Source organism: Lytechinus variegatus, chromosome 1, assembly GCF_018143015.1.
Source record: "Lytechinus variegatus isolate NC3 chromosome 1, Lvar_3.0, whole genome shotgun sequence".
Lineage (NCBI taxonomy): Eukaryota > Metazoa > Echinodermata > Echinoidea > Temnopleuroida > Toxopneustidae > Lytechinus > Lytechinus variegatus.
Genome location: NC_054740.1, coordinates 17,103,572 through 17,130,370, shown reverse-complemented (window position 1 = coordinate 17,130,370; position 26,799 = coordinate 17,103,572). Strand labels below are relative to the sequence as shown.

The 26,799-nt window shown below is 35.1% G+C and overlaps 2 protein-coding genes across 3 annotated transcripts; both read left to right on the top strand.

Moving 5' to 3' along the window:
- Window positions 1-2,821: 2,821 nt before the first annotated feature.
- Window positions 2,822-14,267, top strand: LOC121407541 (COMM domain-containing protein 5-like). Of its 2 annotated transcripts, XR_005968926.1 has the most exons (8): window positions 2,822-3,028; window positions 3,630-3,793; window positions 5,059-5,087; window positions 6,117-6,167; window positions 7,858-7,953; window positions 8,300-8,375; window positions 9,939-10,648; window positions 13,049-14,267. XR_005968926.1 is itself a non-coding variant. In XM_041598677.1 (7 exons), the coding sequence occupies exons 1-7, from the start codon at window positions 2,884-2,886 to the stop codon at window positions 10,038-10,040; spliced, it is 663 nt and encodes a 220-aa protein (XP_041454611.1). In that variant the 5' UTR covers window positions 2,822-2,883; the 3' UTR covers window positions 10,041-10,724. The 2 variants fall into 2 exon arrangements, 1 of the variants encoding a protein (XP_041454611.1); XM_041598677.1 differs by lacking the exon at window positions 13,049-14,267 and having other exon boundaries at window positions 9,939-10,724.
- Window positions 14,268-15,909: 1,642 nt separating this feature from the next.
- LOC121407516 (coiled-coil domain-containing protein 134-like) lies at window positions 15,910-24,263 on the top strand. Its single transcript, XM_041598646.1, has 6 exons — window positions 15,910-16,265; window positions 18,512-18,633; window positions 19,498-19,582; window positions 20,680-20,858; window positions 21,752-21,826; window positions 23,169-24,263. Exons 1-6 carry the CDS (start codon window positions 16,112-16,114, stop codon window positions 23,250-23,252), a joined length of 699 nt encoding a protein of 232 aa, XP_041454580.1. The 5' UTR covers window positions 15,910-16,111; the 3' UTR covers window positions 23,253-24,263.
- Window positions 24,264-26,799: the final 2,536 nt, after the last annotated feature.

The window sequence follows — 26,799 nt, the reverse complement described above, 5'->3', positions numbered from 1 at the left end:
ACGTACGTACCGGTACCGGTACGTCAAGCGAGGAATCCAGTGGCGAATCAAGATGGGGGCGTTTCATCAATATTTTCATCCGACAAGTTGTCAGATTTGACATCTTTCCATGATTTTGATTGGCTGAGAGGCACTGTTCCTATGGTAACTGTCGGATAAAACTGCCTAAAATGGGACTTGTCGGATAAAACGTCCGACAAGTCCTTTCATGAAACTATGGTAACTGCATGAATTTATGAATGCATCAAATATATCTAGATTTTTTTTAAAAAACAAACATGCATTTTATATGTTGAGTTGCTGGCTTTCCATAGTTGCGCCTTGATCGGATCAATCGCAACTCTGTATAAAACGGACCCCTGACCCCTATCATAATGTTCTCTACATTTTTTTGGGGGGGGGCAGGGCCAAATACTTCAAAGAATGAACTTAGTGCTGTGTCCCACGGCCCCCGGCCTTATCCGCCGCTTGCCTAATCTCCATAATGTTACAACTTTCCGTACGAGTCACATCTTTATAGAGAATGTAATGGAACTTTAGAGCTGTATAGGGTTAAGCCTGCATTCTTCAGAACTTCAGAAGCACCGTAGTATCGATTACTAAGTGAAGAAATCAGATCAGTGCCCAATAATGTACATTGTTGATCATAATATGAAAGTGAATTAGGCCTAAAACGGGGCCTAAAAGAGGTTTGATGAGTTTCTAAAAGACAGGTCATGTTATTGTAATTCAAATAATCTTACAAAATGAATAACACGAGAACATAACTGAGGCGGGTGATTAAAAGGCTCACTATATAGCTGGCTAAAAATTTCTATGGTTATTAAAGGGATGGTCCGGGCCGAAAAATAAATAGATTAAAATTCACAGAGCATGCTGAATATTTCATCAAAATCGGATAGGAAATAACGAAGTTATGTGAATTTTAAAGTTTATCAATATTTTGTGAAAACCGTAGTTATATGCTCATCGTCATGAATATCAGGTGGGCTGATGATATCACATCCTTTTTCTCATGTAATCATAATTGTTTCATTTTTTATACATGTGTGAATGATATATCTCCTTTATAATGAAATTGAAGTTGCAGCAATAAATAACCAATGTACTTAATCAGTTGTCAATCCAACTTTTTTTAGTTCTTGGTATAGAAATAAACCTAATGTCATCTACAAAAGAACAAGTGGGGATATGACATCATCAGCCCATGCACCTAATAAGACATGCCTAGAACTGTTTCACCAGAATAATGCATTTTTTTATCCGATTTTCAGCATTTTGCTGTGTAAATTTTACTCTATTTATTGAGATATAAATATATCTCCAGCATGGAGATATCCCTTTAAGGTTCCATCCCCAGTTTCATGCACTATATGGAACTCGGGTCCAGTCAGTTTATACTGGCGGCTCTTATGGAATTCGTAGTTCCTGATGTATCTCAGATTATCCCAGTGGCCAATAAATTTGGGATATTCAGACATGACAACTTACGCACTTTTTGAACATGATGTGTATCTCGCTTACAAAAAAATACAGGGTAATGAAAACTATATAATCACGTGCATATGACTTGAAAACGGCATGGGACGGATGGGGCCCAATGGGCCCATCATTCTATTTTTTTTTATAATCCTTCATTCTATTTTCATATAGTGACTTGATCTTTTTGAAATTTCCAAAATTGTTCTTTCTTTCCCCTCATTTGTTCCTTCTCTTCTTTTCTTTCTTCGGCTCAATTTTCTCTTCCCCTCCTTTCCCATTTTCTCCTAGTATTTTGCGCCGCCAAGTAGGGTGTTTTGGGCGACAGCTTCACCCCATGCACCCATTTATGTCTATGTTTTGCAAAAACGAATATTTTTAGTGGAAAGAATATAGTCGCTGTTACCTCTTTCATTGCGTATCGTTTCCAAGTAGGGGAAGGCGGGGTAAGTTGTGACAGTTTTTGCTTTTTGCATGTTAGAATTGATATGATTAATAATCTTGTCGAAATAAGTACCTTGCCTTGAAATTTAATTCATCTGAAATATTTTCCACCTATATATAACTTTCTATCCCCACACTGAAAGTCATCGTGACCTTTGAAAAAAACGATGTCAAATGGCTCAACTTGCCCCATATATGGGGTAAGTTTGAGCCACCTTCTGGGGTAAGTTGAGCCACAAAAACTATGTACAAAATGTATGGGGGAGAACCAGCATGTCAATTTTTTGTTTAAAGACTTTTCACTTGCTAATTCTCTATAAATACTAACATCCTGTAAAAGGAAAAGAGCGGTCATGTATATTTGCTCCTTTCAGCCTGCATTTCAATCGATTTTTATGGTTTGTTTGTTTTTTAAGATACATTACCATAGGAATTACCATGGCTAAACTTGCCCCATGCTGTTTGGCTCAACTTACCCCAGTCCTAACTTAGTGCGATAATTTTGTATCCGCACATTTATTATGCATCCATCATATAAAAGACTATGACAAGAATGAAGATCCATACCTGGACTAATAATGTTGTTATCATGTCTTTATTATATTTAAAGACGTGTGTGTTTATAAAGCACTTATCTATTTCACACTCTTTTTTACTTTTTTGGCTGAAATTCATATTTTTCCCTCTAAAAAACTACTTTTTGTTTCAAAGTTGGAAACAATGTGGTGGGGTTAGGGGTTATGCTATGGGTCATCAATACATGACACCACCACAATGTCTGACTAATTCATTATTGGCCTGGGGCTGGTGGCTCAACTTGCCCCTATGCTCAACTTACCCCGCCTTCCCCTACCCTTTAATCCACCCAGGCCCACTGCACTATGTACTCCCAGCGCGGCTGATGTAAGACTACCGGTATATGTACTTGCGGAGCTGGAGGAAAGGAGACAATATCGAAAAATGGCCCTTCCTTCTGTTGGTAATCCTGGTGGTTTTTCTGGTGACAGAACTCTTTTCGTTGGTTCCAAGGTACCACATGAAATAAAATCTATGGTAAAATTACTAAAGAGTTCAGATAAATCAACGTTTAGGGAGCTTCTGAAAGGTAATCGTCTTCAGTTTTTTTTTCATTTAGTCCCACATGCGCAATTTTGTGTCGTGCTGACTGCTTGTACTCAAATTAATTCAAATAACACACTTCTTCTTCTTCCAGTCTTGTACAGTCCGCCACTGGCGTATTATCGTACCTTGTACTTACACAGTCTTAGACTAATCAAGGAATAAATGATCAGATAATCTATTTTTTCTTAATTCGCTAACAGATTGAAATATGATATGCTTGTTAGATAAAAATACATGCAGAGTCTTTACACTTTTGCTCCAGTCACGTCATGCCACTTGCCAGTTCTGATTCTGAAAAATAAGGAGTTGAAGTTGAGTAGAAGAAAGAAAAAAGAAAAGAAAAGTCAGAAGAGCAAAAAATATGGTGGAAGCAGAGAAGAATGATGAGAAGGAGGATGATAAGAGAGAAAGTACATTACTAGAGAATTACCTTCATCATCTTCTGTTCATTTCCTCAACTCAAGTCCTGATGAAATGCAGGATCCAGTGAACACGCAAAAATACTTATCTCATTTTCAGATTCTCACATCTCAGCTCTGTCAATTCAGTATAATTATATGATATAATAATTTCTTTATTGACAGCGGCTGTATCTTCATTTGAAGGTACGATCATCAATGAAGATTTTATCCCAAACTTGTCAAATGAGTGTGGTCAATCAAGTGATGCATTGTCTATCATTTATTCTGGGATCTTGACACTACTGCGTGCAGCATACAGACTTCCCCTGACATCGTTAAAACAAGAGGTTTGTTGGACTTTCTTTTTTTTTATCTTGGATAGGATGAAATATTAGAAAATATAGTAATAGTTCATCCTGGAATAAAGAAAGTTTTAATAAAAGTAAGAAAATGAGAGCAATTTGTTCATGAAACAGGGCAGGAATTCACCAAGAATAACAATTATAAATGGATGGTTAAAGTTTTAATATTTGTGCTATCACACTCACATGCTTGTAGCATCCCACTTGTCATGTAATTCAAAAATTCAAAATTTCTTTTCTTCTTTCTTTTTTGAAAATTATTTTACATTTTCATTCAATATATCATTATATACTTAATTTTATGCAGTCTTCTATCACACACTTCATCATGGAGCCTGACCATTAATAAGTAGGCATTTATGAACATGACATTGACATATTGGGGCAGCTTCTTGCATATATGACATTACAAAATATGTCTTAATTCCTTAACCTTAAATATTATTTGATATCAAACGTGTATTAATATTCTTCTCTAATATTCTTCCTTTTATTAAACCAACTTGATGTAAGAGTGGACTTCGCCTTTAGTTATGACCAAGTCAGTTTAGTCTATGTCATATATATAATCATCTTTGAAAGCCAGACTTGAAGTTATCATGTCATTCAATATTAACTAAAAGTCCATAGTTCTTCCGGTGCTTTGTTTTACATCTTAAATTATATTAGGTCAGATGAATTATTTCATTATTGTTCTTTTTTTTTGCATGTACTTTGCTGTGTAATCACTTATTTTCTTTTTGTCTTGCCAGGTTAGTGAGATAATGCACAACAAAATTGTATTTTTGTTTGCATTCACTTTTTAGCATAATATTCAATGGGACTGATGCATAATTTTTGGAAACAATGCTTTTAGAAGATACATTTTTATGAAAGTAGCTTGTGTATTTAGCAAATGTTTTTTTTTCTTTCAAATATTCAATTTCGAGAAAATTCAGAAAGATTTTATTCAATCATCTTTTATTGAATACAAAAGACAATTACATGTTCAGTAAGATAATATTTTGCTTCCTTTACCTCATGTTTTAAAGCATGACAGTTATTTCATTCAATTCTCCATAATTGTGAATGCTGTAATATATGTTGGTGTCTTCATGCCTTTCATATCTTTATTCTTTGATTTCCTCTTTTTGCCATTTTCTACTCTTTAGTCTTTTATTAATCTTTCTTTAAATGTTTTCTCCATGCTTATAAATAAAGCAAGAATATGAGTTACTATTTCTTATCTTTGTTCTTGTTATTTATTATAGCTCTTCAAAGCAGACTTATCAGAACTCAAGTACGTATATTCCTGAGAGAGAGAGAAAAAAACAGCCTGACCTTATCTAGCAATCACTTAAGCCTCAATTCCTTTAATATTTCATTTCCTCCATTTCTTTTATATTTAATTAATTCATATGCCGTACAAAGAGGAAAAAAAAAACTTTCTTGATGATATATTAAGAACCATCCATGAGACCAAGGAAATAAATATCTCAAGACAGGTAGATCCCTCTAATGTTTGCCCATGGTGGTAACTCCCATGGTGACATGACCCAACAGCCAATCAAAATAAAGGATTGAATTGAATTGGAGATACCATTAGATGGCAAAATTACTGTAATAGAAACATTTATGCAACGGGGCCTTCTCGTGGCTAAGTAGTAGAGGTCAGATAAGAAGAAGATAACTATTGTGGATGACTTTTAAATTTCATTATTAATTAATATTGCTTACCATAAACAGAGCTGGCCAAGTAGAGCTAAATATGATTGCTTAATTGACAGTACTATGAAAGAGCTTTGTTATTCAGTGTTAGTGATACGACTTTTATTTCTTATTGTAAAGCATTGTTTAGCATGTTTTATACCTATCCATTCAATTGTTTTACATAAAAATGAATGCTTTAGTTTCTGAAGGATAAAAAATAGATGATTTAAACCATCACTGCTGTGTTAATTTGTAAGATTATGCATATTATTTTTAATATTTAATAGTCTGTTTTAGAATAAAGTTGAAAAAAATAAAGTCATGCAACTAATACACAGGTAAGGAGAAACAGTACACTCAAATTGATTTGCCAATTACTTTCACACAAATTTGTAATATCCAAGATGCATACATTAAAATGTAAACTTGTTCATTATTTTGATAAAATGGGTGAACAATAAAATGTTCTTCAAGAATTTTACAGTTAATCAATGCTTTTATGCCCCATACTTATTGCACACTGATATGTATTAGTGCATAGAATGAGGTCCATTGTATATGTGATTGGCTATGTTCATTAATTGTTGTATAATATCAATACAAATCTTTATCTCCCCAGAATTCCACCAGAATATGTTGCAGACTTTGCAAGTGCAGTGTATGGACCAAAGTAAGTGTTTCAAGTGTTTATTATCTTTTGTTTAAAATGAGTGTTTAGATGATGGTCAAATTTAGCTAAATTCGAATTTCTATGATGATCGTAAATATCAGTTCATTACGTGAATCTCCCGTTTGATTTTCGACCGCACTTCGGACTGCAAACTGCGGTCCTATACCCCATTTTTCATTTGAAAAATCTCAACATTTCCAACCCCGATAAACCCATCTTGGCCAGGTAATCCCCTTGTCTCAATTTCACCACCACGGGCCAGTAAACGAGCGTTGAGCCAAGGACGAAATGATAAACAACAGCTGTGCTATTACGTAAGACTTGTCTGCCTGTAGAAGAAAGAAAGAAAGGAAGGAAGGAAGGAAGGAAGAAAGAGAGAAAGAAAGAAAGAAAAAAGTTTCTATCAACGCGTGTATACATGGAACTCCATGCACTCACCAGAACTACACACATTGCAATCCATCGTGTGTGGCCCCCTGCTGTGACCGTTGATGCTGGGGTGTGTTATCTTCGGACCGAGGTCAAGAAACAGGTGTTTCTATACTTAAATTTCATGCTTGAGGGCAATAGGGTTTGTAGTACTCGGAGAAGAGAATTGATGATAAGGGAAACTGGGGTATACTGCTCTTCAAAGCAAGATTTTCGTCATGTTGTAACAGAAAACATTCATTTGAAAATGCAACTGAAAATAAAATGATAGATGGTACATTAAAGTAAGGGTTTATTGATTGAAAATCCACATGATTCGCAACCTGAAATATACATGTTTACAGTACAATTATTAATAAAACAAAATGGGTAGATAAATTACATAAGCCAAAATTAAATATTTAAAAAGCAAAACAACAATACATCTAATGTGTCTGTGCAGTGCACATTTTTTTGTATATACTTATAGAGCTTTATTGCTATTATGATTATGGTAGCTCTGCTCCAACAATTTGTTATTTTGATGGTAGGGCTAGGGTTGATATTTGTTGGAGTGTGCCCAGCATGGTACTATGTTTGTATCTATCTGCAGGCATAGACTCCTATTGAAACTTTGTTAGCGCTAATGATGATGTTGATGGTACTGGTGATGGTGATGATGATGATGATTATGGAGATGATGTATAGTTATTTAGGGATTGTGGCAGTATTAACATTCTTCAGTCTTGCTAATAAAGAATTCATGGGCGTAAATACATGATGCCATACTATTCAATCGGGGGGAATGGAATGACAGGAAAGTTCATCCCCTGAACAATAGGTATGTTGCTTGAAAGTGTGCCAGTGATAGAATTTGTAAACTGCCGATTTGTCGACTGCCAACTCGTCTACTCATCACATGGTCTACTTTCATTTAGTGTATTGCCATTCCGTCCATCAACATTTCGTCTAATAGCCATTTGGTCCAATATTCATTTTGTCTAATCACCTGTTCGTCTATGACCATTTCGTCTAATACCCATTTTCTATTCATTCATTTCGTCCAATTAACACTTATCCAATTAAACCAAATGGTTTATGGACTAATGGCAATTGGACCAACTGGTTATTAGACGAAATGATGAGTGGATGAAATGGCATTTAGACCATGTGGATAGTGGACAGATTGATGAGAGACTAAATGATAGTAGACAAGTTGTTAATTAGACGAATTGGCATTAGACCAATTGATGTATCAACTACCTTATTTCTATTTTCACAGGAGAACAGCCATTAATGATGCACTAGAGAGGGGCAGAGTAAGGTTTCCCAAACTTGATAATTTCAGGTGGAGGGTAGATGTTGCCATATCAACAAGGTAAATTATTTTTTTTCCTCCCTGCTTTATATACCAAAGATGAATTGTCTTAATGAAATTAAGGTACTGGAAATGAGTGAAAGAAATAGTGATAATCATATGATCTTCCATGTAAATGTAAAAGATAATTGTATTTTCAATTTATCAGATTGACACAACTACCTTCATGATAATTTCACTTGCTTGTATATTATCTTAAAAAGTGTGATACTATAATGCAGCATAATTAGCCTGACTTCATCTCAAGGAATAAATTATTGTGTATTTTTTTAGCACTTTTGCTCACTGAATAGCAATCATCAAGAGATGTCTTAACCATATTATGTTTGTTGCCCTCTGTTGACAGTGCACTGAGTCGGTCATTGGAACCTACTATCATGGCTGAGATGACATTGAGTGATGGTAGAATTCAATCATTTGAGGTAACAAAAGTAAAAATATTGATGTCCTGCCTCCTTTATGAAATCAAACTTACATGTAGTCGGAAAATAAATCCATCACCCTGATTGACAACAGAAATAAAAACAGAAATATGTCATGAGAAAATGAAATAAAGAAATTATTGTTTGAGGGCTTACCTTTGAGAGAATTGGTCTTTCTATATAACTATTTTGTAATTTGCATATCAGTATAAGTCATGGCATTATCTAATTGTTTCTGTCCACTTTGTAAACTATGTAGTATTTTTTTAAGAAATCTAAACATTATAACTCTTAATAACCTTTGGTAGCCACTTCAAACATTAACTGATCTTTCATCTGACCCTGCATTCAATAATGTATTATGATTGCACCTCACCATTCTAATACACCTAGTATCTGGCAAGAAGGCTGTAGGTCCCTTTAAAAAAAAAAAAAAAATAACTTTGGGCATAATAATATAATATGTCCATTTATATAGCGCAGTTACAATGTGCATATACTCAACTGTAATCGCTAGAGGGTATTCATTTGTCTCGCAATCTACTATGGTCAACAAGGAAATTCGTGATCACTCTCGCAAAAAGTGTTCACTGGCTTTCTAGGAAATTCGTAATCACTCTCGCAAAAAGTGTTCACTAGCTTGCAAGTTCACGAGCTTTCGAGTGCCGCTGCAACTCTTTATCAAGTGACACGGATTGTCCGATATCGTACTCTATTTATACTTACCTCCAAGACCGTACGCACAAACGCGAGAACAATAGGTGGGCACTGTTCTCGCGTTTGTGCGTACGGTCTTGGAGGTTAGTATAAATAGAGTACGATATCGGACAATCCGTGTCACTTGATAAAGAGTTGCAGCGGCACTCGAAAGCTCGTGAACTTGTAAGCTAGTGAACACTTTTTGCGAGAGTGATCACGAATTTCCTAGAAAGCCAGTGAACACTTTTTGCGAGAGTGATCACGAATTTCCTTGTTGACCATAGTAGATTGCGAGACAAATGAATACCCTCTAGCGATTATTTCAATCCGCAATAATGAATCTATTTAGTATTACTCAACTGTACTTTGATACTTGTTATCATATTATTACCCCGGCTGTAGTTGAGCCGCCATATTAATAGGCGCTAAAGCGTTCAAGGAATAAATTCTACTGGTTACCCATTCACCTCGCCTGGGTTGAGTGCAGCACAATGTGGATACATTTCTTGCTGAAGGAAATTACGCCATGGCTGGGATTCGAGCCCACGACCCTCTGTTTAAAGTCCGGAGACTAATCCACTGGGCCACAACGCTCCACTCCAGGCATGACCTGGCCTGGAATCTAGTCTGATCATTATGTAGTTGCTCAACCAATGAATTATGTTTAAAAGTTTACAAAAATGATTGTTGTTTCAATAATAGCATTCCACTTCTGTAAAATATAGCATCTATCACAGGAAATCAATGTCTCTGTTATGTCATTGTGCAGTCCATTAAAATGTTTATATCTGCTGGGACATGTTCATGTACCTTCTAGTTGATAATGTATTGATTTCTCATTTGTGATAATTTTTTTTTCAACAGATTCCTGTTTCCAAGTTCCATGAGCTGAGATACAATGTAGCATCACTGATGAAGGAGATGGAAGACCTTGAAAAGAAGAATATCTTAAAGATTCAGGACTGAAATCAAGAATTTTATTTCAAAGAGACTATTTTTATACTTCCAGATATTTTGATTATGCCGACTGATTTTCGCTTCCTGTTGCTACTGCAAGGTTCCAGTCTTGAAGGAGGTTATAGCCACTTGGTCTACTAATGCATGATCCAATTATTGTGTTCCAAATATAATGGTACCCATGTGGTGTAATACAAGTTGGTCCAATACAAGGTTGTTTTTTTTTAAACTGTCTTGGCTAAACCCATATGGTCAATCATTAGTTTGGTGTAATTGTTGTTAAATCAATCTAGAAGATATGGGAGACTGTGCCTTTGCCTTGTGGTTGCACGCACTGCTTCACATGTTTCAGCCACTTAAAACAAAATTTGATAAATTCTACAGGTCTTGCAAAGATTTTATCTGTTAGTGGTTTGTTTAATCAGATAGACCAAGTGGCATTTGACCAAGTGGCATTTGACCAAGTGAGCATTAGGCAAACTTGGCATGGTCTGACTGAATATTGGACCAAGTGATAGATATACTCACAGGCTTACATGGTTTGATGAATTGGATGTTGGCTGAGTGGTATTATTGCAGTTAAAAGGATGAGATCAAATGGGCATAGGCCACATTAGGTGTCACGCGCGTAAAACATTCCCCATAGACTTGTGTGTTAAAATGGCACTTTTGAAAAATTCATAAAAAATAAATGTGAAATTAGAGGATGGAATGTTTACTACCATTGGATAGTATATATATCTGACATATTCCATATTTGACCAGGAAAGGGTACCGTAGCCAGCTCATTTAAAAAATAAATCGCCTTTTATGAAGATAACTATGAATGGATCAAATTCATCAACTGAAACAGTATAATAGCCCTAATTAGCCCGCCAGTCAAAAAAATAGTTCCAAGTCACTTATTTATCTTCCCAAATTGGGTGAAGGAAGTTCAGTAGTTACCATTTCTAGAATCAGTGTTAGATTTTGAATCATATTCATACATTTTTGTCAATCAGCAACATCAAATTGAAAAAATTTGAATGGGTTGGGTCGAACGAATATCTTTAGCCCTCCTGATGTAATTAGGCTCGTGGCACCTACAGGTCTCACGGGCCTAATTACTAGTGGTAGGCCATAGATATTCATTCGAGCCAACCCATTGCTATTTTTTTTATTTTGATATGGCTGATTGACAAAGTGTATGCATATGATTGTCCATCTAACACTGATTCTATTTTTGGTAATTACTGAACTTCCTTTTCCCTAATTGGGAAGAAATATCACCAATTTTGGACTATATTATGACTGGCGGAAGGATTAGGGCTATTTTGCTGTTTGAGTTGATGAATCTGCTCCCCCCGACGGTGTCTTCAAACACGCCAATTTATTTTTAAAATGAGCCGGTCGAGGGACCCTTTTCTGGTCAGATATGGATTGCCAGATATAAATCCTATCCACTGGTAGTAAACATTCGACCCCCGAATTTCATCCTTATTTTTTATGAATTTTTTAAAGTGCCAATTTAACACATGAGTCTATGGGGAATGAATTAGGCCTGTGAGACCTATATATAACCTTGACCATAGCCTATTAGAAGGGGAATTCCTTAGTGGATGAAATCCCTGCCCAACTCTTCAGTAGCAGATTGTTTTTACTAGTAGACATGTTTCAATCATCAAGAGGTCCAAAAACTGAACTTCATGGCTATACAAGGCTACATAGGGGGTAGTACAGGTAACAAGTTGTTATTAGTAACTAACTCTGTGTTTGTGTACCTAGGCTAGGCTGTGTAGGCTGTATGTGCATGTGTTTGTCACTGGGACTTGCTTGCATGTTGTCGTGTGTTTTCGTATACCGACGAGCGCTGCTGTAAATCGTGTATTGCACCCATCACGAGATAAAGTACACATTAGATAGGCCTTGCATCAATAGCGCTTGTGAAATTGGTTCATGGGGAAGGGAATGAGAAGAGAAAACTTTAGAATTTGACTGAAGAGTGGTGGATTCAAGAGGGAGGGGGGGGGGGTAGAGAAAAGCATAGTTAGTATGTGGGGGGGGGCTGAGAATGAGTTCTACTGCCATCTTGTTCAACTTTTACTGACCTCTAGCCAGACTAGCCCCCATCCATTTAGAATACAAGCCATCTAATCCCCTGTCTCTTTCTCTTACACCCTGGCTTGGGCCCTTGTCATAGGAAGATGTGAATGTATAGTATGCTTGTATGTTGATTCTCATTTCTTTTTATTGTTATCTAATTAAACTCATGTGAATCTGGTATTTATATTGTGGGCAGATCTTGAATCCAGATATGCACACTATTCATATCTACAATTTGCATTATAGGATTTGGGCCCTACATTGCATCCATTGTTGAGCTACATATAGGCATGTAGGATGTGTGTAAATCCATAGGGCACTAGACATTAGGAGTAACATTAGAAATGGTCATTACATAACACATCTGTATATTTCATGCATTTCTTTGTGATAAAGTGAGTGTACAGATGTTGAAGAAAAGCCAGGAAGGTAAATTAAAAAGAAACCTTCATGTGCCATACAATACAGGTCTCACGGGCCTAATTACTAGTGGTAGGCCATAGATATTCATTCGAGCCAACCCATTGCTATTTTTTTTATTTTGATATGGCTGATTGACAAAGTGTATGCATATGATTGTCCATCTAACACTGATTCTATTTTTGGCAATTACTGAACTTCCTTTTCCCTAATTGGGAAGAAATATCACCAATTTTGGACTATATTATGACTGGCGGAAGGATTAGGGCTATTTTGCTGTTTGAGTTGATGAATCTGCTCCCCCCGACGGTGTCTTCAAACACGCCAATTTATTTTTAAAATGAGCCGGTCGAGGGACCCTTTTCTGGTCAGATATGGATTGCCAGATATAAATCCTATCCACTGGTAGTAAACATTCGACCCCCGAATTTCATCCTTATTTTTTATGAATTTTTTAAAGTGCCAATTTAACACATGAGTCTATGGGGAATGAATTAGGCCTGTGAGACCATTAGGATGGATTACACCAAGAGTGCTGCCCTCTTGTGTCTAATGGTGTCACAGGTTATGATGTCCCCTGGAAGAGGGATAGATTCAAATGGAGTGGGTTGTAATGATTAAAAGGGAAAGCCAATAATTGTAGTATGGTATTATATGAAAATATTCTATAAAGAAGAGATATTAGAGGAACTGAATGGTGAAATTAAATACTAAAAATATATTATTTTTGTTCACATGACGTGTGATTGTCTGGAAAGCATTTCAAAAAGTCATAATAGATGTATTTTTTGAGAAAGATTATTAAACTATTAAAGCAACTCTTAAGAATATTTGATGTGAGCTAGTGTCAAACATGATATTTTCTCACTCAGATGATGTACTCTCCCTTTCATAATATTTCCAGTATGTAAAATATGAATATTGATTTACCTACCTGGTAACTGAATTTTGTGTAATGCTACTAAGTACTATTAAAGTAGAGATTTCCCTTTGCCATAAATTGAACAATGTAAGTGCTCTTTTAGACGTAATATTCCTAAGACATTGAGCCTCCCATGGTCTTGATCAAGCTCAAAATTCTTTTCTTTGGATACAGAAATTTGTGATGCTTACTTACACTGTATATGCTGATAGTACATTATCTGTATGCAATATTATGTGTTGATTAATTGATTGTTTTTCCATTCTCTTTAAAAAAATCAAACAATGTAAATCTTTATGCAAATATTACAATGCAAGCAGTGATACACAAAGAATGTTCATTTTAGGGGAGATTTAAAATGGCAAAGGAGAAGTATGATATGACTTTGTAAAATAAAATTTTTCACAAAAGTATATAATTCATATTGATATTTTTGAATATAGATTACATATCTCAAGTTACAGGGAGTTAAAAAACATCTAACAACATATGCTCCATTTTGACATTTCTGATGTAAAATTTAACCAAATATCTCCTTGTGATTTCATTAAAAGAGATGATCTATCACTCACAATCACTCATCAGCCATATGAGTGCATGTGCCTCAATCTTTATCAGCTTCCTTTTTTTAAAGCAAGATTCATGAAGTCTATATCAAATTATCATCTTTGATTTGGATTTGATATGTCCCATCATTTAGAATTCCCTGTAAATCATCTTATTAAACAATGTTAGTATATGGAATATAACATTTTTGTATCAAGTGTATCATACATCCAGATTACATAATAAAGTATTAAGTGTAAAAAACACATATCTTACATTTAACTTACATGCATCTATTAGTAAGAGTGAGTGAATGCATGTTTATTTAAATTTGCATGTGTGACAAGAAAGCAAGTGATGCTACAAAAAAATACAAATTTTTGTTCAATCTTTAGCAAACACAGGATGTTTTTGTTGAAAGAGTTAGTAATATGGCTTGCACCAAATTGAAATAACAGGGTAATTTGTACACCTTGTCACATGAAGTGCTCTTGCATACATTTATGATTATATACTTTTTTAAAATTGAATTATAGTAAGTAATTAAATTAGTTTTATGCCTGACAGAGGACCATCAGTGATTTGATTTCCATGTATATGTGAATTCTAGCAAGTGGCTTAAAAAAATCTTATGTTACAAATCATGAATCCTTGGTCATTCATAAAGCAAATTAATATTTGAGAATTAAAAAAAAGCCCTGCCACAGATCTAACATAGATAAATGAATACATTTGAATAAAAGTTGATTTCAATTTAAGTACCTAATTATACACTGCTGGATGATACTTCATTCACTGACTAAAGTTACAGTTTGATGCAAGCTAATAGAGCAAACATATTTTGGCAATCCCATTAAATGATCAAACTTTTTGTATGTCTGACACCCATTTTTCCCTGGCATTTTTCTCAAGTTTTACTTCAATTCATTAACTGACCAAGTCAGGTCATTTGACAGTATTACAGACTGTCAAAAGAACAAGAAATACATATTTTACCCTGGGGTAATATTACCTTTCTTCTCCTTTCTCCTAATTCACACTTCACACCTCATCAACCCTGAGCTCCCACTCCTTCTCATCCTCCACTTCTCCTCCCAAGGGGGGGAGGGGGAATCACCTCGGGGGATCACTCACTAAAACATAGCAGTATGTGTATATGCATGCCCTTGACCCGTCTTCATGCCTTGCTAGCACTATAATCCGTCCTCCCCTGTTCCTATTTAAGCACCCCAATTCAGATGTCAGTTCTTCCGGGGCCCCCCATCCCCATTCACAGATCAAGGGATAGCATGCCCCTAGCAACTTAATTCAGTATACTATCCCGAGGTTCATTTCATAAAGCTGTTTGTAAGTTAAGAACGACTGGTGATCCTTTCTTGTGGTAAATTTATATTCACCATTAAATGTTCATTTGTGATTAAAAAGCACGAGAAAAGTTCACCAGTTGCTCTTAACTTACGACCAGCTTTATGAAACACTCCACCTGTACTCTGCCTGTACTGTGCTATGGATTTCAGATTTTGAGCCTGAGGTAGCACATACCCTTTCCAAATCAGAGTGCCTGAGGGGCCTGAGGCTCGCTAATTCCAACTCCAAGCCCTTCCCCTCTACGAGGAACCCCTCCTCATCTCCCCCCCCCCCCCCCTTCTCTCTTCTCCCCCTCCTTCCTCGATCCTAAACTGACTTTCCAGACTTTATATCACAGTCTTGATTTATTCATTTCTACATTTGTTTACAAAATGATGTTTTATTGACATTATTTGTATAAAATATGCTAAATAATGTTTGCATTTTATTTTACACCAATCGCATTATCAAAATAATCAATGACCAGCAAGTTGGAGGGGTTGGATACCGCTCGTCATCGAAAACATTAAATACTTTTTGCTCAGATGAGACTACGAAACAGAGTCATTCACGTGTATTGATAATTGATAAAGAATATTCTGCTCGACGACGACGACGAGACGGGTAAATGATAAAAGAATTTGTAGACGTGTCGTTTTTCATCTACAACAACTACTTTTCTTCTTAACCATCAACGACCATTGATCTTGACTTGAGTTAAAAATTCCGAATTTCACGGCCTCGATTATTGTAAAAGCGGAAAATGAAGTTAAACGAATACATCGTATTTTTGAGCACCAGTATGTGGGCGGGTGCATTTCTTCAGCTAGTCGAAGCGGGGGAACAGTCGGCGGGGAAACCTGCGGGAGGCAGTGGTGGTTCACGGGATGATTCAGAAGACCCAGACCTTGCCAAGTGTATCCTTTGATTTCGAGGCTGTTGTTCAGAGTATTCGAGTCATGTGTTGGTAGATGTAGTACATGGATATTTCTCAATCTATTTGCATTGTTCCTGGCTGTAAGAAATATGCATTAATTGCTTGTTCATTTATGTTAAATATTGCACAATAAACATTCAATTTTGTTAACTGAACTATTTTGATTTAACAGTAGGCCTACTGTATGTTACAGCCACTCATTCAAATTCAATAAACAAGGTTATGATAACTAGTTACAACTAGGTCTACATCGAATAGACCTATTGTAATTCTGAACTTTGAAGTTTGATGAAATGAAGAGTCAATCATGTTAATGTTTACCCCCAAAAAGGTAAATAGTCCCCTCCCTGACAACAATCCATTTCCCTTTCTACAGTAAAAGATTTCTACTTGGTTCTAATCACTGTTACATGCATGTGCAACTTTTCAAAATGAGAGTTCAGAATTTGTGTTTTTTTGTGGGGGAAAGTTTTTACCCTGTTAATTTTTCATGTTCATATTAAAGCCCAAGTCATTTCATTTGAATCACAGCTCTGTGTCAAGCAGATATCATCACCATGGCCTAGTCTTGAGGACGCAATGATGATGATTTTTTTAGATAGGTCTTATATTTCTTCATCATTGACGTCTTGACACTCTCCATAGTGCCTTCAGCGAACGACCAAAACAAAGATGGATTTCCCCCAAAAATCCATCTTTTTAAACCGAACTCACTAGCATTTTGTTAATTTTATTAATTCTTACACCTTCCTACGCCTAATGCGTAGGAAGGTTTTAAATATTACTTTAAAAAATGTAAAAAAATGAAGATTTCTTACCTAACTGATGCCGCGTAGACCTCTCGTTCCACATGTAAACAACGGAAATACAATAGCGTCGACCCTTGAACCGCTTATGTATGACGTACTTCCGGAAAGCAATGCCGTCTTAACGAACAATTTAGAGATAAAAAAATCTTATTTAACAAATATTAAAATTATTTTGTGATCATAAATAATTTATATATATTGATATAAATTATTTACCATGGCCTCAGTATGTGGGGAGGGGTGAAATCTACAAAGTGTTTTGGCAGTGAAATAAGTTAAAACGATTGATCTTCAGATCAATCTTCCCGATTAATGTTCATGGCCCGAATTCGCAAAGGAGGTTTTGAAACCCACAGTTGAGTCCATGGTTTATGCAGATTTCTTGTATAAATTACACTTAATTTACCGCGTATCGGGTGCGTGTATAAAACATGTCCAATCCTGATGCGCGCTTTTGTCACAGTGCGCCAAATTGACGCCTGTTACCGTGGTTACCAACGCTATTTTATTCATGAGTCCACTATAAAATAGCGTATCTAACCATGGTAACAGGCGTCAATTTGGCGCACTGACAAAAGCGGGCATCAGCATTGGACATGTTTTATACACGCACCGATACGCGGTAAATTAAGCATAATTTAAAAGAAATCTGCATAAACCTTGGACTCAACCGTGGGTTTTCAAAACCTCCTTTGTGAATTCGGGCCCATGTGTTCTTCATAATTTATGCCTACTTTTGTTCATATAAATATTTCCAAGTTCATTTTTCACAAACTTTTCAAAAGTAAGTGGTGCTCACTCAAGCGCAAAGTTTTTCAACAGTTACATGTATATCATCATTTGCTTAGAGAGATCTGTACTAATTTAAAATGTGGCCAAAACTCCAGGATGTTGCAAAATACCAATACATCTATATAATTTCATAGGATTATTTCTAAACTGTAAACTTTTTTAATACGCACTGTACAATATAGGACTACATCTTAATAGTGGAGATCAATTTCCTTTTTTTTTTCATTGTGAATGCTGACATGCCCAACATTGCCCTTATAAACTCATGTTATTGCTAACTTTTACTTATTTAACAGTTTTAGAATGATGGTAATGATAATTACACAGAATATGCCTTCTTGTTGTTCGTATTTCAGCAATGATCTTGTTATACTCTTTTAATCGTCTTATGTATAAGAACGAATGTATTACGTGCATGCCAGTATTTTGTATTAATTTTGTCTCTCCTTGATTATGTATATTTGTAATTTGTATGTTTGCATGTAAACAAAATGAATTTCCATTAAGTTGGACAATAAAACATTATATTATATTATCATGATATTATTAAAAAAAGATAAAAAATGGGAATATGAAATAGTACTCTAAGATATTCACTTATAACCTTGACACTAGATTGTTGTAGATCGTGAGCTGTTCATTGAGAGACGAAGCCAGCACATGCCTGCTCTTCAGAGTCTGTTTGAATCCTATGATTATGAGAAGCAACATAAGATGGTTATCATGCTGTTAGAAAAGATGGAAGAGGTGAATAATCATGTTCATATTTCAAGATTTGTCTTAAAAGCAGAAAAACAAGGAAAGTGTCTGTGAAAACTGAAAGTTAGTGCATATTTTATCTGCATATTGCTCCTGTGAATAAAAAAAACACATTAGCTCTACTCTACCTCAACATATCTCTTTGTGAATTTTGATCTTCAAATAGCTTTTTGAACTTTTTGAACACTCATCAACAGGGTGATATAAGCTGAAATTTATGGCTTGCCATATTCTGCTAATTTGCCAGCCCAGATAGAGATCAACTGTACATTTTTTTTTTTTGGGGGGGGGGAGGTGGTTCCTCCCCCTGGCAGCTTGAGAAAATGACTGATGGATGGGCAAGAATGAAATGACATGTTGGGGTTGTAGTTGCATGGCAGATCTCTCTGTCATTCCACTTAGGTTGCCACACCATGGGGTTGATATCAGATTAAAATCAACACTTAGAGCATGATTCCTGCTGTGTGGAGAGTACTACTAAGGTCTTGGTATTCCTAAAACGCGAATCTTAATGCATTGATGACAAGAGAGGATAAGAAGGACCTGCTCACAAATATATTCAAACTACTAACATAAAAAAAATTATCATGGCTTGCTTCCATGTCAACTCAGTACTTTAACTACTGGTACATTGAATGAACAGTGTACTTTTGTCACTGCACTGACAAGAATAACTACTTGTTATCAATGATAATCAGTCAGTTTATTTAGTTTGATGATTTTTTCCTTTTTACTTTAATTCTTTTCTTTTTTTTTTACTATTGATAATCTATTGGCCTACTTTTGAATTGAATTTGTGTATGTTAAAAATGGCAACAATTCATATGTGTCATATTTGTTATTTTTTCATAGATGCTCGTTCAGTCAAGACTGTTTTTGAATGAACAACAGTTTCAAATTGGAGACAAATTTCCTACAGATCAAACTATGAAAGACAGTAAGTCAAATGAATTAATAATATCATTTATTTAAGTACTAGAGAGAAGCATAATCATTGTTAGTCTGGATCTAGGCGTTAATAGTTATTTGTTCCAAGAACAATGAAAAGAGGAGGGTTGTGTATACTCATGGACCTACTACTCAGAGTAGTAGATCTATGGTATACGATATGCAATGAGTGAGTAGAGTAGGGTTTTTCGAACAATAACTAATAACTTTCAGAACTAGACTGTCATTGTGGAACAGGAACCAAAGACTGTCTTGAAAGTAGGGAGGAGGGGGGGGGGGGGTGGCTGAACCTTCCCCCCCCAAAAAAAAAATGGATGATAATTTTTTCTGTTTTTCTACTTCTGGACAACAAAATTACAATGTTCGGCAACCCCAGGGAAACAAAACTTAATTGAATGTAATATTTTATCACCTGACTTCACAATAAATCTGAAACATGGCAGAAATTTAACACTTCAAATGTGTTCATTTTCTGGTAGGGTTTACTAACGTTTGAACACCACTGTATGTATTTACTAGACCATTATATTTGTATGCCTTGGTTGAATATTTACAGTGAAAATGGCAAAGGGCTTAAAAATTAGAAATAAAATGACAGGAAAATACATAATTTTGATCCCTTACTGCAAAAAGAATTATGTCAAAGTGTGGACTAGATTTAATGCAATTTTTTAATGAATTACTATATATGTACAAGTGTTGTTTAATTGTACTAAGTGTAATCTTCATGACAATTGTGAAATAATAGTTCATGGAGGTCACCCTACACAAAATATGTAAACTGAGTATTCACTTGTGCTTTGAGTTTATACCCCTTTTGGAAAAATATGTTGTTGAAATACTCATGCAATGTAAATCATTTCAAAATTATATGGAGTTATGGACAAATAAATTATTTCAAAACCTCTCATTATATGTATCAACTACCATCCTTGTTTATTGGCGCTTTTTGTGTGAAGGGGTCCTAGGGGGCATGGAGGTTTGAAATGAATAAATAAAATGAATTAATGTAAGAAAATGTAACTCTTTTGATTATGAATCCCATGAATGCTAGTTAATGCTCATAAATCTATCTCTCACTTCCAGCAATGTCTCTGATCCTGGAAAATGTAGCTTTTGTTTGCGACATCGTACTGAGGTTACCAGATATCACAAACAAGATACTCAGAAAGAAAAAAGAATGGAACTCTATTCTCAAGTGGGCTTTTGAGTTTGCTCAGAGTACTGGTTACTATGACAACTCCCACCAAACACTGCTTCATCTGGTGAGTTATGCTAATAGGTTTTCACATTTCAAACAAAAATTATATGGGTTGTAAGTACACTATTACAACTAAGGCCATAATGCACTGATAATTATCTCACATATGAGTTTATACAATCTGTAATATATTTGTCACTATTGAAAATAAAAATTGAATGGCTTTTAAAGAGGCTGTCACACACAAACAATTAAGCCAGAGTATGGAGTATGGCGATGTACAAATGACAACCTATTTTATCATTAATCCTGTTTCTTGATGTGAAGAATTCAGTATGTGACAATAATATCAAGAACAAAAAAAATGTTTTCATGTTTCAGTTCTTGATGTAAAAAAAACCTATTGCATGATCAAGAAAAAGGAGTAAAAATAAGAAAATGGCCTGCTGTACATACATCAGCATACACTGGATGAATGAAAGTGTGATGGTCCCTTTAGTAAGCAAAAATTGTATTTAATATTTTTTATTATCAATTGATATTAATTTGTATCCAGAATGAAATTTGTTCATCATCCATAGAAAGTTCATCCTAATAAAGATGTCACATCTGACATTCCTAACTAGTGGCTACCCCCTCATATCTCTCATTAATATTGGCATTTTTTCAGTCGATGCCATCATAATTTTTGGAAAAATGATAAAACAATGTCATTGGGTACATTTGAAGGATAGAAATACTGTGAAAATGGGTGTGGAAAGATAATTCATATATTTATTGTGAATTCATGTGGTTTGCGACTTTATTACTTGCTGGCTCTAAGGTTCTTGTTGATTTTATTAGGGAGTTTGACGAAAAATTGCAAATATATTGTTTGTCCAGAGTCCAGGACAAAATTCTCTGTTATCATATTGTTATTTATTTTGATTTTTTATCTTTTTGTTTCCTTTCAAATAGGCATCACAACAACTGAATTTTATTAAGAGGGATGAGAATTTTGTAAACCCATACAGCAAATTAAACCAACAGGATGTAAGTATTAATAAGCTATGTGTATGTATATAATGTGTGGAAAAAATAATTAAAGGTTAAGAAATTATCATAAGGAAATGTTCAGAAGGTTTAAGCAACTATTTATTTCCATTAAAAATAGTAATTCATTCGGAAGGTTTAAGCAACTATTAATTTCTATTAAAAATAGTAATTCAATATTTAAGACTTGTCTTGGAATTTTTTGTAGATATTTCTCCATTAATTATAAATAAATAGTACGTTGTATAATTTGTATAGCACAATAGATGCTCAGGGTGATTCAGAGCAACTTACGAAGGGCAAAAAGTACTTTGTACATGTATGTTTGAATCATACAAGGATACATAGATTGTTTGTAAAAAAAGCACCATTAAATAGACCTCGTCTTCAGGTTGCCTGATTAAAATTGCAATGCAAATGATTTTCAAAGCATATCCCAAATTAATAATTTGAATATAGAATTTCGGAACTTTTGTATCTCAGGTATCAGAATCATTTCCCATAATCTCTTGTGTCACTTCAGACTCTGCCCTACACATGCCATATTCACTGCAATAACTCCTGATCAGTGGTATTGACAGTCAAATAAACTTGGTCAGTTTGGAGTCGGTTTCATTGGTTTGAAGCACAATTTAGAACAAGATTATTGCAAATTCATGTAGTGAAAAAATGATTTCTTAAATTATCCAGGGCAAATAATTCAGTTTAATGATTGTTCAGATAGTGGCCTGTATTCTGATCTCAGGTTTAGATTAAACCCTGGTTTTAATTTGTGGTTTAACTAAGGATAGCCAATTAGGGTACAAACCTCTAACAGTACGAATCCACTTTATTAACTCATTTGGCACTCAAATTGTTCATAATTGCCCGGGAATGATAACTGAAGTATTTTTCCTCATTATGAAACATGATTTTTGAAATTTTGGCTTCCCATAATTTTAGCACAGAGTTAGGTCTGTGGTCTTTAACCCTGACTTCAGAATACGGGCTACACTTTTCGCAAAATTCCAGAAATTCTGAATACAATTATAGAAAAGTAATAATTTGATTTTAAACACAGTCCTCAGTAAATTTTATATCATGGAATTTCTTTCCTTTCCTTTTTCACTTTAAATTTGTTTTTAGGCCTTATACAGGTGTCAAATTGGCTGGAAATTCTATAAGAATTAAAGAAATTGTGTCTTGTCAAGTTCTTTTCAGGTTTCTTTTACTTGCATACTTTTTCCACTTTTTCAAGGGCATTACAATATCTTGAGGGAATATTTTGTAGTCTTATTTCCATACTATGTTTTGACTACCTGATGCGGTTCTGAAGAGATATTACATTTGTCTTCTCTTTCAGATGTTTGATATGCCATCAAAACCTAAGAAGAAGGAGAAGAAACAGAAGAAGAGAGGTCCTAGGATTAGTAAGAGTGAATTATAATGAAGTATGACATTTCTCTGTTTATTAATCATTTTCATAATTGGTTCATTTTCTAGAATGTGTTTTATTGTGATGGATATAATCAGCTTTCCATACATTAAGTCATAATGAGTTTAAACTTTCAAATATAAGAGAACAAATATAATTATAAAAGAAAAACAGATCGAGAATTTATATGGAGCAGGTCAGTGGAGCTAGAAAGAATGTTTGAAATGTGAGAATACTAAATCACTGTATCTTGAATTGGCAATATGCTCAGTGGATCGTGATATAATCAAAGGAAAGTCCCAGTGTGTCACGTGTGAGGATGACCACCTATCTACAAAGACCACAGGAACGGTTCCTCTTTGAATAGCATTCCCCATGGAAGCATCTGTTACAGGAATCTGTCTATAAAGTCAACCTGCTCTCAAAGTTTTTTTATTGATTGGCATCACTGTATTAACATTTACTCTATCACTTTGGTACACTGATCAGTATATCATTATTCTTCCTCTTCAGTCATGTTCCAGTGTTATGTGAATATCACAACTCGATCAGATTTTATGTGTTAACATATAATAATGTTGTGCAATGTTGCCTGTATGGACATAATCAACATTTCCTACAGGAATGTACACTACTATATGATGGTGACTATAATACTTATGGTGTAAACATTGAAAAACTGTTTTTTTCTTGAGGTCTGTATCTGGAAAGATGGTCACAGGCCTGGATGGTCATATTTAAGAATAATTATCTTTTGTAAATCACAAAGTTTGTCAAAGTCATTTTTTTTTCAAAAGAACTTAAGTTCACTACAATTGCAGTATTCTCCATTCTAAGATACCTTCTGTACTCCATTCTAATATTGAGTTTGGTGTTTAATGGAGTATGATACTATATACTTTAGGTTGCAGTGACCATCTAGTGTATGTTGATTCATTCTACATGCCCAGGGGGCGCTTTATAAAGCTGTTTGTAAGTTAAGAGCGACTTTAAGAATGGCTGGTGATCCTTTCTTGTGGTAAATGAAATTCACCATTAAATGTTCATAGATGATTATTTGTGCATAAGAAAGGTTCACCAGTCATTCTTAAAGTCGCTCTTAACTCGTGAAACACCCCCAGGTCTGAGTTAGGAAGTGTGTCAACTGATGATTAGATACCATATTTGATTTGATATATTTAATAAGGAATTTTCACATTTCTAACTCAAAGCAGGCAGACTTCTATTGTTGAAATTTTAAAACATTTCTTAGAAGGCAGATATTTTCTTATATTACCCGAAGTGATAATAAATTTTGCTATAAGGGTAACAACTTTAAAGTGCCTTCATATTTGCTTTGTACTATTTCCATTAACAAGGTAAAATATTATATGGTGTAAAAATCTATGAAACCTTTGTAGCTTGTGAAATTTGCACAAAAAAATTGTAACACAATATTCAATACAGTATATTTCATTTGCACTGTGTGTCTTGTATGTTTCAAACGATTTCTGATTTTAAAGGTCATTCAAAATTTTAATGCAAGAAATTATAGTTGTGGGAAATCTTTTTATTTATCTGAATGAGTTTTTGTGATGGACGGGGGTGGGGGATAACGTCATAATAATCAACACTTTTGTTAAAAGCTTGATTTGCTCAGTATATTGATACTGTTTTGTCAGGCTTTGTTGTTTTTAGTCGGTGATGACACCATTTATATTTGAGGTTACTGAAGAATGAATTAAACACACATTTGATTATTGGTACAGTTTATAGTAGTTAAAAACAAAGAAAGGTGCCTTCATTCATGTAACTGTGCATTCCTTCCAATCAGTACTACTGCATTAGTTAGACACTAGTAAGGAGTTTCATAGTGTAGAGGAGCATTGCACACATTGCTGTATACTACACTGACACTGAACAGCGCCATCTTTCTGGCAACATGTATCATTTGACATCCCATAGGGCTGGGCTTTCCCTCCCCGAAACCCTACTTGCGAAAGTGACTGGCGCGTATAATCTGGAGAGATTAAAAAGCGCCATCATATTCTACTATCTGTTTTATGAGAGAACAATACATCTTTTCAGAATAAGGGGAAACACCCCCCCCCCCCCCCCCGGAATGGTTCCATAACATTTGCTTCAGCACCAATTGCTTCACTATAAATTCCACACACTAATCAAACCCTTAATGTATATAACACTGTTCCCTACCCTAATGGGGTGTTGCAAGAAACTTGCGATCAATTGCAAGTCTTTTGGGGGTCTCTAAATCAATCATATGTCTTGTAATTAATTGCAAATTCATTATTGATTGCTTATCTGCTCCTTGAAACAAGGAGTGTAATCTGATTTGCTAGGGCTAAAATTGATCTTTCAATTGTAAAATTGCAGCAGAATATTTGCAATTGATTGCAAATATTTTCTTGCAATACCCCCTAAGCCTTACAATAGACCCTTTTGAAAACCTAACCCTATATCTTAGACGAAATAAAGCTCAGAGCAATTGTCGCAGGAGGGAATGTCATTTCACCCCTTGGGGGTATTGCATTAGCCTATTAGGTCAAAACAAGTAGTAAGTTTCTCAGGGACACACTTTCACTTTTTGAACAGCACCATCTTTGGGTGGAAAGTGTATGCCAAGATAAATTATTTTGCCCATTTATGTGAGAATGCACCTTCTCTGAGACAGGAGGACTGTCCTTGATACGAGTCCCACATGAAAGTCCCTTGAAGATGTCTCCCAGGGTATCAGGTGCTCTTGTACGAAATCTTACCCAATCAGCTTCCTCCAGGACAAACTTGTCAATTGGGGAGTTATCACGGAACTTGTTCTCCCCAAATTTGTTGGACTTTGAAGAATACTTGGAAATAGAAATAAGCTTTAATGCATTATATGTCTGTAGTCCTCTCTTACTCTTTCAAAGCTGAAGATGGCGATATTCAACATGTCAGTGCAATGCTGTAGATCTATATTTTAGAGAGTTTTGCGAAGGCACAAACTTTTGTGTATCATGGCGACCTCGACTCCTTTGTTCTGTAGGCCCTAATGGGTCTTATTCATATGATGTCATAGTCTCACAGCGCCCTCCTTCAGAGGATATAGGAATATGTGTAAATGGAGTTATCAGAGATGCGCCATTTGCGGATCACATGGCTTCAGTCTCTAAGATGGCGGCATGATGACATCAATGCATAAGGTCTATTGCAAGACGAACAAATCACTATTGTAACAGTGTAGTACTCTGATCTTAAAAGTTGTGAAAATAATACAGTGCTGTATTAGACAGTGCAGTGTCACTTTAAAGACTACAATGTTTCTTGTTTTTACTATGATTTTGTTTCCTCTCTCTAAATGCTTAGCATGTAGATAATTCCACCTTTGAGAGATTTTGATGTAAAACTTTTTTTTATATGTTTGTATTTGTACCACTATCTATGTCGGTAATTGAAATTGAATAAGTGTGGTATTGAATTTGAACTGATGATAAACTGGTTTGCTCAGAAGTGAGCGTCTCCACACTGCCTTGTGAGAGCATATAGAGATACAATATCTGGATATGGAATCCATTCAGGATGA